At 40.3% G+C, this 15,237-nt stretch overlaps 2 protein-coding genes across 8 annotated transcripts in view; one reads left to right on the top strand and one right to left on the bottom strand.

Annotated features, from left to right (window-relative positions):
• Positions 1–1,489: 1,489 nt before the first annotated feature.
• Positions 1,490–14,697, bottom strand: DEPDC4 (DEP domain containing 4). 6 transcript variants are annotated; one of them, XM_075080203.1, is made up of 10 exons: positions 14,536–14,685; positions 13,168–13,594; positions 12,486–12,640; positions 11,738–11,924; positions 9,365–9,591; positions 6,420–6,562; positions 6,073–6,198; positions 4,551–4,629; positions 2,566–2,686; positions 1,490–2,145 (listed from the first exon to the last, which is right to left on the bottom strand). In XM_075080203.1, exons 1-9 carry the CDS (start codon positions 14,621–14,623, stop codon positions 2,574–2,576), a joined length of 1,545 nt encoding a protein of 514 aa, XP_074936304.1. In that variant the 5' UTR covers positions 14,624–14,685; the 3' UTR covers positions 1,490–2,145; positions 2,566–2,573. The 6 variants fall into 6 exon arrangements, with proteins under 6 accessions (XP_074936304.1, XP_074936314.1, XP_074936292.1 ...); XM_075080213.1 differs by having other exon boundaries at positions 12,486–12,637; XM_075080191.1 differs by lacking the exon at positions 2,566–2,686 and having other exon boundaries at positions 14,536–14,697.
• The window catches only part of SCYL2 (SCY1 like pseudokinase 2), a 39,283-nt gene continuing 38,735 nt past the window's right edge, over positions 14,690–15,237 (top strand). Inside the window, exon 1 of one of the 2 annotated variants that reach the window (XM_075080178.1) lies at positions 14,690–14,915. The gene's annotated coding sequence lies outside the window, so the exon portion shown is untranslated. The remainder of the gene's footprint in view (positions 14,916–15,237) is intronic. The other variant, XM_075080182.1, reaches the window with a different exon arrangement.

The following is a 15,237-nucleotide window of genomic DNA, read 5'->3' as shown; positions in this document are numbered from 1 at the left end:
CACAGCTTGTGGCCGCACGGGAGTTCTCTTTTAGTGGGGGTGGTGGTATTTGGTGGTCTCAGCTTTGCAGAGGAGTTCTCAGCTCAGTGTTCTCAGCTAAGTCTCATATCCCTCTCTTGTCTGCCCCTGTGTAAAACCAGTAAGTGTACTTGGGCAGCACACTTACGTAGCTTGGGACAAGCAGCACTGACTTAGGCAGTTGATGGCAGGGATTGAGCAGAGGCTTTGCTGGATTTGCTGCCCCTCCAGTGGTCCTCGACAAGGTCCCAAGGGGTGGTCTGAAGCACAACTAGATACTGTTACCTTCTGAGAGATCTGTGACCCAAGGGTAATTGACGTAGATGAATGGCCAGAGCTGTGAACGGGGGAAACAGAGGTTTGTACCAGCAGCCCCTGGCTCACTGGTAGCATTTAAGACACCAAGATACCCTCATGTCTGGCTTCATATTCTTCTTCAGGTAAGCACATAGAGTTAGACCCATGCTCTGATTGACATTCCAGATTCTCATGAGCTGCTCCTCTTGCTCCCCAGAGGTCTCAGCATAAGGGTCATACGGAAGAGATGCCAACACTCCAGAGAACTGGAGATCTCGATGATGAGCTGCCCCAATTAGTTTTCTGAGATGATCTTTCCTCTTGAATATGATCTTTTTCACTTGGGACTGCCAGCTCATGGTGTATGTACACTGTTGTCTTGATAGCCACACATACAGGCCCTTATGTCTGACCCCTAGATTTTTTAAATAACTGATTTGCAGAATTATCAGCATGCTTTAGCTGGGACTTAAAATAAGGAAATATGCACGTTGTGCTCATAAAAGCAACAACGAACCTTTTCTCTGGTAGGAGCAAACATGAATGCTCTTATGAATAGAAGTAAGCCTCCTTACTTTGAAGGTGGCATTGCTTGTTGCACTGGAAGGTACCTCTAGACTCAACTTCATTCTGGAAACCTTACACTTCAAATACAAATTCATACTGGCAATTAATCTAATAGCTCTATGCTAGAAATCATAAATGGAAACGAGCAAGAGGTCCAGGTTTCGTCACCAGATGATTGTGTGTCAAATATTGGTAAAAATAAGTGACAGAACTTTTCTAAAGTCCAATAAAGTTTCCTAATTTTGGAATATAACTGAAAGCGTAACAACGAAAAACAGTAATCTGTAGTTCACCAAACTTGTTCTGTTCAGCAGGCCCTTATACTTAAATGCAAAATATCATGTTTCTTTCAAAAGAAGATTAAGAAAATTAGTAGATCCTCCTGTCAGGGTAGGTGAATAAAATAGGGCTCTCAAGAGCTCTTCCTTTCCTTTGCAGGACTAGGTCAATCTTGACTTCTTGTCCCAGGAACTGAAGGAAAGCACCTGGCAACTATAAACGCCGACTGTCCACTTGAAACATTTCTGTAAAGTTTGATACTTGGTTCTACACTCACTGAGCTGCCTTTCTTATGAGAGCACTACGAAATGATAGACTGAATCATCGCTTGTTATGCAATGCTTTATTATCACCTTTAAATTAGCACAAGAAAATTCTAATCAAGCCAAAGTGCAAGAATTTGTTTTTTAAAAATACAGTATTTCCCAAAGCAATTCCCAGTCCATCTAGCCTACAAATTACCATGTTACTATATTTAGCCCTGTAGTCTAGCAATTAAGGCATTCACCTCTGAAAGGCGAAACAGTCTTTTTTTTCCTCCTCCAGAAATGATTTTACACTGCACTGTCGAATAACAAGTGCATAAACGGAGACGCATGGACAGAGATTTCAACTACATTCCCTGACATCTAATAGGGCCAGGTCATTTAAACACATACACAAGTTAACACAACCTATTACCAGTTTGTAATTGGTTTGTATCATGAGCAGTTTTCATATGCATTCCCTACTTTAAAAAAAACCCCCAACATGGCTGTATTGATGTCTAACCATTTAGAGTACAAAATTCACATTTAGTTTTACAACCACTACAGTAAACGAGAGAATGGTATTTTCGGAATTCTTTAATTAATTTCTTCTTCTGCTTCAAAGGAATAGCGGGGTCACTGTCCATCTCTTGAACCAATGTGAGAAGATACTGGTTTGTTTGTTGTTTTTGATCTTCGTATTCTTTAGCTGTCACACGCTGACAGAAGGTGAAGCCTTTGTAAGTAAACAGAGGTTCAGATTAAGTTTAATGCGCCATATAAGAGCCTGATTAAAAAAATATGATCTAACGGATATTCCAGTTCAGATGTGATTACAATTCTCTACGACGTGAAGCATACAGCCCTCCACTGAGCATGGATGACATTTAAACATTAATTGCAAAAATAAAATTGAAAAGTGGTGTTAAGAGTGCAATATCACAGATGATTTTGTATTGCAAACAGGCCTGCAAGTCAAAGGAGCCAATACAGTTCTTGCAAACAGAGGCCATAATGAAGAATGCTACACGACAAGAATGGCACCTTGCAGTTGTCATGATCCAGTGACTCCCTGTGAGCAAATCAGATCTGTAGCAAGGCCCAGTACGTAATGCAAGTGAATAAATACTTTGGAGACAGTTGCCTGTGAACCCACCTCTGAATTCAGGAATAGAATTCAGGAACTTCTAGGTGACTAGGCAGCTCAACGTGGCGTGGGCACCAGAAGCAGAGGTGATGGAACAGGCAGCAGTTCAGGGTGAGGGCAGAGCAGGGAACTGGAGCCCGAGAGATATGCAACTTAAGCACATTTAGCTATAAAACCATCATGAACCTATGCAGTAGAGTGCTGCCCTGCAAGGATTCAAGCCCCATCTTTGGCCAGGCAAGTTCCAGCCTCAGGGAGGACTGGCATTCCGCTACTCCACACGTTAGCGAGCAAGTTGGTTGAACAAGTGTCAATTGCCTAAAGGGAAAAAGTTCTTACTGTTCCTTCTGTACAAACACCATCATCTAGAAAGAGGCAATAACCTGAGCTGCTGGAATTTTTATGAGGACCTGTCCTTCCCTTCTTTTACAATGAGTCTGTCAAACACTGAATGTTAAATACTTTTTATGGTTTAACAGAGCCACATCAAGAAAATATAGCTCTTTCAAAAGGGAAAGCTTAACAACTTCTGTCAAAGAGATTAACTCTTAACACTTCAGGGTGGATCTTTTAGTCCAGGGATTTCAAATGGCTGGGTAGAATAAAACCAAGCCCAGACTTCCCTCAGTGTTTTTAGGAATGTTTATTTCCAGCAGACCTAATGATTACCTTCCTGCAATAGACAGATTCCTTTTCTTATCAGGGTCTCCCATCCTTCCCTCCTGCTCCCACCTGCGCTTCAGAAGTTCACCAGCTAAGAGTGCTCAGTAGCTCTCAGGAAAGATTTTCCTCCAGTCTCCTCCGTGAGAAAAGGGAAAATGACACCAGAATATGAGGCACACAGGAAAATAGGAATATGCTATGCTGGAAAGCTTACAATCAGATCAGACTAGGTATTTCAACAAGTAGACGGAATCTATATGCATTTACGGATTGAAACCCCAAAACTTAGTAGGGAATATATAGCATGGGGTTTGCACTTCAATTGTCTGTTCAATGTGCTGATGGGAGTCACACAGGCTCCCAGAATAGTGTAGACAGCCAACTCCTTCCTCTGTTGCTCATCTCTGTATTCTTTAGCTATACAATGTGTGATACTCAGAACATTGTATTGGAAGCAGTTTGGACACATTCCAGAACCCAACACAGATGGCGAAAGATTCTGTACCAAAACTACTTCTCAGACAGCTGCTCTATTAAACATAGTACTAAACAGCACAATAACTTAGAGAATTATTCAGTTCCCTAATGGTTTCTCTTCAGTGTTTAAGCACATAATGCACTGGCAAAATGAAGCCAAAAGGAAGATGCTGAAGAGTCAGAGAGAAATTAAATTATTTAAGCCAGCACTTTTAATCACAGTGCTGAAAGATATTTTTGGCAGCGAGGCCGGATGGAATGTTAGCTTATAAAAGAAACGAGCTCGAAAACGCTACTCCCACATACACACCAAGTGTCAGATGCCTTCCTTTTAGGCTACACTACCCTTCTGTAAGCCTTGAGCTCTTAATAAACTTTGTGCTTACCCAGAAAAGAGAGAGTTCAAAACACTAAACAGTCAAGGTCTGTACTCAAGACATCCATTAGAACCTCAAACTACTGAACTCTGAGAATTTTTAGGTGTCTTGTGACAGAAATATAATAATATTGTTCCTAAATACAAAATCCCATCAAATTCACAAGCCAAATTATTAGCAAGTCACTTCAGGAAGCGCATTTTGCATTGGTTTCTCCAGAAGTAGTTATTTTGTAAAAAAATTTTGTAATGTCTTCAAAATAGATAATTAATAGAATCCTTGTTCTCTGATATTCAGAGGTCAGTGGTTTCCTTATAGCAGATAATTTAATTAAATGGTGAATTAGCCACTAGTCACTTTAATGCTTCACTTTTAACAGAGGAAAAGAACATGGTCTATACAAAATTATAGTCAACTGATGATAAATCAATTTGTATAGAAAGGTTTTTATATAAAAATGTGTATCACATCATCTACCTGAATCAATATCCAGATCTCGTCCTTCTAGCAAACTCTCAAGTCTCCTACTAGTTAGTTCCAGAAGAGTTAAAGGAGTCTGAAAACACAATCCAATAATGAAAAAAGTTTAAAAACCCCCAATACTTCTGTATTTTGAGAATCTAAAGCTTTCAGATGATCAATTTAAAAAGAAAACAAAAAAATCACATAATTAACTGCAGAAGAATCTATGCCTACAGTTATTTAGGTATACATTGAAAATCTCTCAAAAAATTGTGCTAAAGCACGTATACATTTGTTTATTTCTGATATTTCTGGCCAAAGAAATAGAAGGCAAGATGTTCTGGATGTTGTTTTCCACTGAACTACAGCAAAAACTGTAGTATAGACCTTGATCTGATTTCAGCTTATGTAATACAAAAGGCTCTCAACTGCAGTTGTGGAAGAGCCACCATCCACTCTGCTGTCACTGCTGTGAAGCATCGGGCACTTCCTGTGTCAGATCTGGCTACATCTCCAATCATGGATCAAAGCCTTAACCCTCATGTCAGAACCCTTAATAATAAAGTATTTGTTTTTTACTGTATATTAACACATACAAAACTCACAGTAACCACTTGATACGTTCAAGCTAAACTGGAGGTAATTAAAAAGTCTCCCATGTCTCTTTAGCTGAGGTCAGAAGGGAAAGTGAATGTGTCATCTAAGAACTAAAAATAATATTTAACTGAAACCAAATTAATGTTTCTGTGAGGCTTATTTGTAACTGTACAATAAGTGTCTACAGCATTTTACAGCTGTCTTACAACAGCTAAGATAATTAGTTCATCTCTATCTAGTTAAGTGTTTTAATGAGGAATTTTATAGTTGAGGAAAACAGTAGTGACTTTAGCGCACTGGTTGAATTCAGAAAGTCAATAGAGCGCCTGGGAAGGCTGCATCTTTTCATGTGTGACAATATGATGGAACATAAATAAAGGAGACCATAAAATATATTTGTATATTTACATAACCGGTCAAGTTAAATAGAACAGCCATTTCACTTTGTGGTTCTATTTATTTTCTTTATTTTACAAGTTAACATTTCAAAACACCAAAAGAAACTCTTAAGAGTTGTCAAAGCTATGCATGTACATGGGGGCACTAGGACATGCCATCTTATATATCGTTCAGAGTATGTCAGCCAACTTCTAAAGCATAAAGACACTAAGAAGGTTAAAATTTTAGCAGCCAGCCATCAGAAACAATTAACAGTATCAGAAATATTAATTTTTATTAATAAAAATTTCTTTAAAATTCAAGTATTATCTTAACAGAAACTATCTAAATAAAGAGAGAGGATATTATATGTAATGGATTGCAAAGCTCTCAAAAAGCTGTCCTCCATAGTTTGAAATATCTTCTCACCCTACTTGACTGTACCATTAAACTAACAGAAGGAATATTAAACTGTGCTCCTCACACCTCTCATCTGCAAAAAGGCACTCCATGGCATTTAACATTTAAAATGGCAAAGCTAATGAGGTAAGGAAAATGCTACCTTGAATAGCTCAGAGTGATTGTCCATCAGAAACTGAGTCAGCAGTTCTGCCTGTGGCTTGGACAATGTCTTATTCTGTAAGATGAACTTTGTGCAAGTCTTGATGATCACCGATCTGTTATCAAACTAGAAAAAGAAGAACCCATATTTGGCATCATACTTACTTGCAATGTGTTAGCAAAGACTAAGTATAACAGGACGCTATCAGTGGGAAGAATATCTTCATATTTGTTTTAAAACAATCACATTGGAAGGCAGCAAACAGATTACTTCTAACTCTGGAAAAAGAAAGTTAGCCTTAGGATAGGAAGGTACTATTTCCCACACTAAACATAACAGATACTTACTTGCTTTTGTAATTTGTAGCCCTCAGATTCGGATGCAATGGCTATGAATGTCAAGAGTCTATGTAGCTCTTCTCGGATATTTGGTGCTAATAGTTTTAAATAAAGTTGTGATGCCTCTAGAGCTTGATCTGTTTTTCCTTTTTCTGCAATGGAGTAAAACAACGTATCCAGTGCAACTATTCATTTTCAGAGTCATAAATACACATTTAAATTCCAATATTAATCCCATTTGGGGGGGGGGGTTTCCCTCCAAACAAAGCAGGTTAGCTCAGTGACTTTAAAACCTTTTGACATGACTCAATACAGCATTTAATCAATATAAGCTTATAACCTTTGTCCCACAGCTAGTCAGGGAACAGAGGTACTTGGACAATATATACAGGACATAACTATGCTCTCTGTACAATGTGCAAAGACTGAAGTGATGCTTGAACTGTTTGTGTTTACATGTCTTTGTATTATATTACAGGATCCATCTCAAAGTAATTAATGACCCAAACAATTCTAACTTTCTCATTGCTTTGAGGTTTTGTTTGCTTGTTTGGGTTTTTTTTTGTTTTGGTTTGGCTGGTTTTTTGTTTTCTTTTGTTTTTTCATTGTTGGCTGGTTGGTTGGTGTTTTCCCTTCCCCCTGCCCCTTTTAAGCCATTAGGTTAGAAGTTTCTCAAGGAAATGTGATAAGGCAGAAATAATCTCCTACAAAAAACCCTTTAGATGATAACTCTAGTTATCTTCACTTTGAAAGTGAGGAACTATCAAAAAGCCAAGTAACTTTCTTAAGGCAAGAGCAACATGAGGGCAGATACAGGAATAGAACCTATGTATGATTGTCTGGCCTCTGTCCTATTACTGGGACAGAGGTTATATCTTATAATAATCCAGGACTTTCTGGAGTGTACCACAAGCCATTTGAAACCACCTTTGTTTAAAAAGAACACCAAAACAGCAAGTAAGTGACCCTTTTCCAAAAGAAGGGCAGAAAAAAAGCAGGAAAAACTTGCCAAAAGGCATGATCAAGACAGGTAAAAGGGTAGAGATGAAGACAGGAAGTTAAATAATTTCTACAGAAAAGTTTAAGAGTTTCTCTGATCTGTGATTAAAGCTTTACTGAGTTACTTTAAAAAGACTGTAGGAAAAAAATGTTCCAGCGTGAAAAGGTTCAATAAACCACATGGACTAGTTAGATTACAGATGAATGCAGTTGGTCAAAGTAAAGTACTCTAGAGCTGTTTAAAATTAACAGGCAACAAGCACAGCAATGTGTTTGCCTTCACAAGAGGGCTGCATTATCAGCCATCTTAAACTGTTTAGTAACTGAGGAAGATACAGTTATAGCCATATATATACACTGATAACAAAAATGAAGTCATAATTTAGCTAACTGCAGCACTTCTCAAATTCATATGTAAAACACTCAAAATTTAGATGTTCATAGCTGGTTTGAGCTTTCTCTTGCACTACAGTGAGAACAAGAGCACTTTATCAAAGTAAGTTTAACTGCACTGGATTCTACTTGAAAATTATTAGAATCCAAGTTTTATCCACTGATGACCATTACATTTTTCCGTCTCAGTGCTATGGAACAGGTAAAATAGTTAAGCACAATCTCCTAACAGTGATCTAGTATGAACTAGAACACAGGTGAACACCCAAGAACACAGACTAATATACTCAAACAAAGAATCATTTCCTAATGATAAAATTATGCCTACCACTTCATTAAAAAGAAATAAAGCACTAGAAACTGCTTGTGAGATAGTCTTACTCAGGTTGGAAAAATGACAAAATTAAAGCAAGAATAAGAAAGCAGAATAGCCCTGGGCGTTCACAGGTCATGTAGTTTAGATCAAGCAGATACTTAATAAGGAAAAGACCTACAGGCAACTAAAGCATTACCGTAATTCAGCAGAATTATGACACTGTCTTTCCCTTTGCCTACACATTTGGCTGTTTTGAGTCTCTAATTTAGTAATATGCTATAATATTCATTTATATCAGTTTTGTATTTAAAGTACATATACGAACTATAACATCTTTAATTTATGAGAACATTTAGCAGACATTACCAGTAGTTAAGTCAGTTATTTCAAATTAGCATTCTTTTTTTGTGGATGAGTTATGTAATTTTGCAACAGTTTGCCTTTCATGACTCCTATTATAATTTGATTTTTTTTCCTCCTTAGCAAAATACTACTGATAAAAATATTGCCTTTGTGTTTTCATGAGGTTTTGGCCACAGGATCCACTGCTGCTCCAATTTTGACACAGATCAACTGTGCTCCCATGCCAGCAAGCTTGTCATAGCTCTCTAAAAACGGAAACTTCAGATTACACTCCATAAACGCTGCAGAACTGAGGAAGTAACAGGGCCTATTTAGAGTAGGATTATTCTTAAACTTGTATTTAAATTAAACCCTTCTGTTTTACTTGTGAGCATATGTAAGGAGGGTATTTGGAGGGGGATCACAGCCTGAATCACAGCTTTTATCATTTTAAATAACTTCTATTGCTAAAAAAAGCCCTAAGTCCAGAACTCACAAAACCTTGTTCTGGTTAACAAGAAAACTTTATAGCAATGATTTTACTTACATGTTATTAGTCACAAGTAGCAATAAGGGACATTCTGACTAGTGGCAAGAAATTTTCACAATGAGAGTAGTTATATATTGAAACAGGTTACCCACAGAGTTTGGTGAATCTCTATCCTTGCAGATTTTCAAATTTCAGCTGGACCAGGCCCTAGGCAATTTGATCTAACTTTGAAATTTTCCCTTGTCTTGAGCAGAGTTTCTGACTAGCGACCTTGAGCGTTCCCTTCCAACCTATAAATCAAAATGCATCTGCAATAGCATTGCAAGTAGTCTTATGGTTCAGTCAATTAACGCTTAGTAAGTTACAAGTGAAAGCTGTATAAAGCATATATTTTTTGTTCCAGGTTGCTCTTACCTATAAGTTCTATAATTCCTGAATGAATATCGAGATCCTGAGTGGCAAGAAGGGAGTCCTTCTTTTGACTATAATACTTTATTATAATGTCAAAAAGAATCTTCTTGTATGTATTCAGACTGCTGGGTTTGTTAGTGCTTTGAGATAACTGCTGACTAACCATCACTATGAATTGGTCTGGGAAATACTCCAAGCATTCAATTGCAGCATAGAGCCATTTGTCAAGCCTGTAGAAGGAAAAGTTAGTTTTAGTGCTTAAAGTGCTCTGCCTATTCTTATTTAATCCTTTAAAGAAAATTAGATAGAAATAACCATGCAGGTATAGTCACATATTTGAACCACAGCATTAAACTTGTTCCGTAGTAAGCAGTTTATGTAACTTATTTCGCTAGAGTAATGCAAGGACCTGCTCAAAATAAGCAAATTCCATGGTTTTCCTATGCTACAGAAAATACACCTGAGGTATGCCCAGATCAAAACAAGCTGCAATCGTGCCAGACTGTCACTGACCCCAGGACACTTGCCCGATTCAGCTAGTATTTCAAACCAAACACCACCCCACTATTACTCCACCACACACAATGAAAACTCACCAGGGCTAAGAAGGGTGAAAAAGCAAGGGACTAGATCTTTACAGATGGAAAACAAGACAATTTGAAAAAAAGAGAAAAATAAAAATAGTTTAAATCCCAGAGGACTGTGGAAGCAGCTTATTATATGACCTAACATAAAGGCATGAGTTTTCTTAAGCATTTGTTGCCTGTATGACTTACCTAGGGAGAGAAACTGTAAGAACCTAAAATTTGGGTAGACAACTCATTGTTCAAAGAAGCTGGAAAGTCTGAGGAAAAAAGCCACTAACTCAACTATTTTGTACAGAAGAAATCTCAAATTATAGAAGTGCGGGGAACAGAGGGAGAATTGATTTTACCTGACTTTCTGGATATAAAATAATTTGCACTGAATCAATAACTTCTGAGAAGATGCAAATGTTATTTAAGATCCACAGAATCTTATTTTTATCATGGAAAGCAGAAACAAAGATTCTGAACTTGCTGCTGGACAGCCAGATAAACATGAACTTTGGTTAGAACTGCTGCAGCCAACAAGGACTGCTTAACTCTCAGATGCATAAATGGGGTAAGACAGTAAAATAAAAATAGGATCACAACCTCCCTTTAGTTACGATCCCATGAGCAATGCAATCACTGCAAGCAGGATTTGATTACAGTTAAGTACCTACACGGAGAAGAGGTATTTGTCAAGCACAGCATGACAGTATTCGAAAACTGAAGACAGAAAATTTGAGATTTAAATTATCTTTACTTCCCTATTTTCACATTGGGGTCAATTAATCCTATAACTACTTGTAATACCAGTGGCTGTTCTTCATACCTGGAATTTTCCATATCTCAGGCATGCTAGAAGCCAGACCCAAATAGCATACATATGAGGTATTTTAAGAGACATAAGCCTGCCAATCACCCAAGAATCAAGTACAATGTTAGTATAAAGCTTAAAAGAAACAGCATTCATTAAGCCATTCTGGGAGGAATAAAACCCCATGGAGGTAAGATGCTATCCAGCAATAAACCTAGTTTGGAACCAGGAGTTCCATTAGCTTAGATAAAACTCTAAACATATGTAAAAATATTTATGTTTACTCCCTAAAGCAAGAATGCATAAAAACTCTACGAAGCATCTCTTTAGTTACACAGATTGACCTCAATCTCATACAGATAAAAATTGTACTGATTCGACAGAAAAAAGCATTACTAAGGCATACACACATGAGGAGACATGCCTTGACACGTTCATTAAAGGTACATGCTAAGATAGAGATCAGCCCACGTGCAATCAACAGGAACACTACAAAAGTAAGAGAATGCTTCAGGAAAAGAGCACTGTCACTTTTATATTCTCATGATATAATCATTCTTCAGTGCTACAGCTTAGCTTCTCCTTTTCTGTTGCTAACAACAGATGCCTTATTGAATTTATATCTTCACGGCACCACCACCAAGAATTGTGACAAACACATAAAAAGACTCAGAATAAGAGTTTTTTTAAAGTTCTAATATCTGTTCTAGAGATCTAAGATTGAAGTGCCTGGTCTAGAAACTAGGAGTGTTTTAACACTTGGGGTTAAAGTTTTAATGTATACTTAAAATCCCCAAGTGTCCAATCCTAAACATATACTTTTTGTGAATTCCCTTACCACTTCTGAAAAGAAGTAAACTAAGAAGTATGTTAATGCTACCCCGTCTATAAGCAAGTGCAACAATGTCTACTTTGTTCACTCAACAGAAATCTTTGATTAAGAGTAAAATAAAGCATTTACTAACAAATCCATTTTATAAATGTATAACTTACTCAGGCAAGTTTAAGCTACATATAACCTCTCTGTCCAGGAAAGTATTTGAGATAATCAGGTCTTCTTCTTTGCCAAAACAGTCTGGTTTTGGCCTCACTGAAGACACCAAGATATCTTCTAGAAGCGGAACATCAATCAACTGCAGCAGTCGTAGCAGAGTTTGCTGTTTCCAGACATCTTCTATTACTGATACCATAAACAAACAAAAAAAAACCCTCAAAAATAAGATCTTATGTAAAACACTAACTTCTGTTTTTGTGCCCTCAAGAATGTTTTAAATGTTCAAAGAAAACAAGGTGACAGCATAGCGTTAAGTTTCTGTGTTGGGGAAAAAGGGATCAAAATAGGAATGCTAAGAAAGGAGGCTTTAAAGAGAACATCTCTGCCCCCATCATATTAGAATTAGTAATAAGGTACTCTAATTAGTAATATGTACAAAAGACACGTGAATAGCAAAGGAATCATGTAATATTGTTGTACTTAATCTTAAAACCTATTTCCATACCTAATACCACCTGAAGTGGTGTCTGCATAAATAGAATAGCACCATCCTGCCAAAACTTAATCCTGTTTTGTTTCCTTCAGTTTACTTACTATGAACATTTATGCATTTAGCACTTATTTAGCTATTTTGTCATAAGTGACATGTTAAATTTAGGACTCTGAGGTGCAGTGTTTAACAGAAATGATGTAATCCTCCAAATACATGCAGAATCAAGTTTTAAAAAGGAAAAAGTCAGTCCTCACCTCTTTCTGAAAGCAGATGAGTTGGTTCATTAACCATGATCTTTGGAGGTAAAGATGTGTGAACATTTATTGATCGAAGAAGCTCTTCTACCCTCTTTTTATCGGCTGCTTCTAATGCTATGGGGTTTGAAAGTGTTGTTTCACACTTCATTCTGCTAAGGGGGGAGGGAAAAAACAAACCCATATGTATAATACGATCAGGACACATTTCTTTTTCTGTCACTCCCTAAATTGCTGTTAAATCAGGACTTTAGGGCTTCACTGTATCTAGGATCTATCCTACTGCTAGAAAACCAATTGTCCACATCTGCCTTGTGGAAAGGGCAAGTATATTGATTCCAAACACTGCTTACTGGTTCCATTTCTTTTACCAGGTTCCAGCAAGTAGCTACTTCATGCTAATTCTCAGATTTCAGCACAACCAATTGCAAAACAAAATGATTCCTAGGCTTATGCTACTGTGCTACTACTCTATTCTATATAAAAAAGGCAGATCAAAGCAATTTAACAATACCAAGACATATTAGGTAGCATCTGCAATTTTGGCATGACACTTATCAGAACTGGCACGTAGTTTTCAGAAGTCTCCAATACTTGGGTTAGACAGACATAACTTCATCTACAGTTAACCCACCCTAACTTAAAAAAGAAAAAAATATCAGAATAGCTTAGAGTAACTCACTTGGAACGTCTGTTTGGCTTCTGTTTGCAGATTTGCTCAGGAGACAAGCTCTCATTGTCTTTATTCTTTCTCAGAAGAGGAGGACTAAGACTGCTATTCACAAATTTATAGAGACTAGTGTTTGTGTCTTCAAACTCTGTTTCTTTCTCATTCTTGAATAAGTAAAGCTTTGCTCCAACTGGCTCAAACACCTTGTGATCCATCAATGCTTGGCATACACGTACTCCCTTCAGCCGAGAAATATCAGTACAGCTTAGGTACATGCTTTGCATAAGATGGCTCAGTACCACATCAACAGCATTTGAGCCAGTAAAACAGTTTTTATATGTTTTCAGATGTTGCCTACGTCTTTTGATTTCCACCTGACTGTGAAGAGCATGAATAATACTATTCCACAGCTGAGTTGCTTGAAAAGGACCATCACAATCTGCAAAATATTTATATGAAAGTTTTACAGATATTTATAAAGCTTCACTTTAACATTTTTAAAAATACTTTTACTCTGTGAAAGCAGTTATATATATATATGCATTTAAAAAAATCTCCAGAAGTCAGCTTAATTTTACAAAGACAGAGAAATATAATACTTCATGATTCAGTCCTTGTAAGTTGATTCACACCCACTAGGGTAGTCAGCAGAAGGCAACAATAAGACACTAGAAACAGTTAAGGAAGGGGTTTTCGTTATTACCACACATGCTATATGTATGTGCACATACACATTAATTCATTACAGAATCACAGGACGGCTGAGGCTCGCAGGGGCCTCTGGACTCCGTCTGCTCCAACCTCCCCTGCTTAAGCAGGGCCAGCCAGAGCTGGGCGCCCAGGACCCAGCTTTTGAGACTCTCCAGCGGTGGAGCATCCACAACCCCTCTGGGCACCGCCAGGAGGAGCCTGGCTCCCTCCTCTTTGCCCTCTCCCTTCGGGTACTTGCAGGCATGGATGAGAGCCCCCCGAGCCGCCTCCTCCGAGGCTGAGCAATCCCAGCTCTCTCTGCCTCACCTGGGGAAGACGCTCCTCCAGCCTCCAGGTTCACCTCCGCATAACACTCTCAGCTCAGCAGACGACACACCAACATTTCCAATACATCAAACCTATCATTGACCCCTCGACCTTCCTCTCCGAACACTTAGACGCAGCCCCAGGCCTAGGAGCGGCGTCCCCCTTAACCACCCCGTCTGGGGGCTCAGCCAGAGGAAGCCCCGCTCTCCTCTACGCGGCTACTGACGCCGCGCTAGCTCCCTCCGTCCCTCCCGCCCGCGGGCCGCCACCCCTCAGAGCCCGCTCCGCTCCGGCCAGACGCGGAGCCGCTACATGAAAGAAAGCCGAGGTAGCAGCGAGACGGGAAAAGCTCTCCCCCCTCACCTCGCCGCCACCGCCCGCTGCCCCGCCGCGGGCCTAACTCGCTCTGACTCCGGAGTCTCCTGAACCGCGGAGTCAAATAAACCGCCATGAGGGCGGCCGGTGCCGCCGGCGGAAGCCGGGAGAGTGCATCACTTCCCGCCCTCCGCCCGGCACCTCCCCCGGCCGCCGCCCCAGCACCGCCCCTCCGGGGCGGAAGTGAGCCGCGCTCCGGCCGCCCGCTCCCCTCCCCTCCCCGGTGCCCCGGCTGCCGCTGTCGCTATGGAGTAGCTGGAGCGGGACGGAGCCGGAGCCAGAGCCGGAGCCGGCGCGACAGGCGGCCCGCCGGGCCCACAGAGCGACGGGCGGCCGGGCGCGGCGCCGGCAGCTTCCCGCGGGCTCAGGTGAGAGGCCTGTCCACGCGCCCCGGGGCAGGAGAGGCCGCCCGTGGCCTAGTGTCGCCGTGCGGGGTGGGCAGGGCCCGCCGGCCCTCAGGGGCTGGGGTTGGCGGTCGCGGGTCCCGGGAGCCCGGCGCTGACGGGCGGGGGGGAAGGGGCCGCTTCGCAGGCGCGATCGTTGCGTGAGCGGGGCCTGGCGGGGAGGGTTGAGCTGCCCGGGCCGGCGGATCGCGGATCCCCTGACCCGGGGCCGCCGCCCGCCCCAGGCGCGCTGCCGCCCGCTGCCCAGCGGGTTTCGCAGCGGAGCCGTGCGAGTCCGGTCTCCCCA

The sequence above is a fragment of the Phalacrocorax aristotelis genome, chromosome 1 (genome assembly GCF_949628215.1).
Source record: "Phalacrocorax aristotelis chromosome 1, bGulAri2.1, whole genome shotgun sequence".
Taxonomy (NCBI): Eukaryota; Metazoa; Chordata; class Aves; order Suliformes; family Phalacrocoracidae; genus Phalacrocorax; species Phalacrocorax aristotelis.
The sequence above is the reverse complement of the archived record's forward strand: the minus strand, read 5'-3'. Positions and strand labels throughout refer to the sequence as shown.

Excerpts from the sequence above, each read along its gene's own strand:
- DEPDC4 (XM_075080191.1), bottom strand. The coding sequence starts at position 14,623 with ATGGCGGTTTATTTGACTCCGCGGTTCAGGAGACTCCGGAGTCAGAGC. Across the intron at positions 6,199-6,419 it reads GCTACAAATTACAAAAGCAA|TTTGATAACAGATCGGTGAT; the intron begins GTAAGTATCTGT and ends TTCTTTTTCTAG. Across the intron at positions 4,630-6,072 it reads ATCACTCTGAGCTATTCAAG|ACTCCTTTAACTCTTCTGGA; the intron begins GTAGCATTTTCC and ends TTGTGTTTTCAG.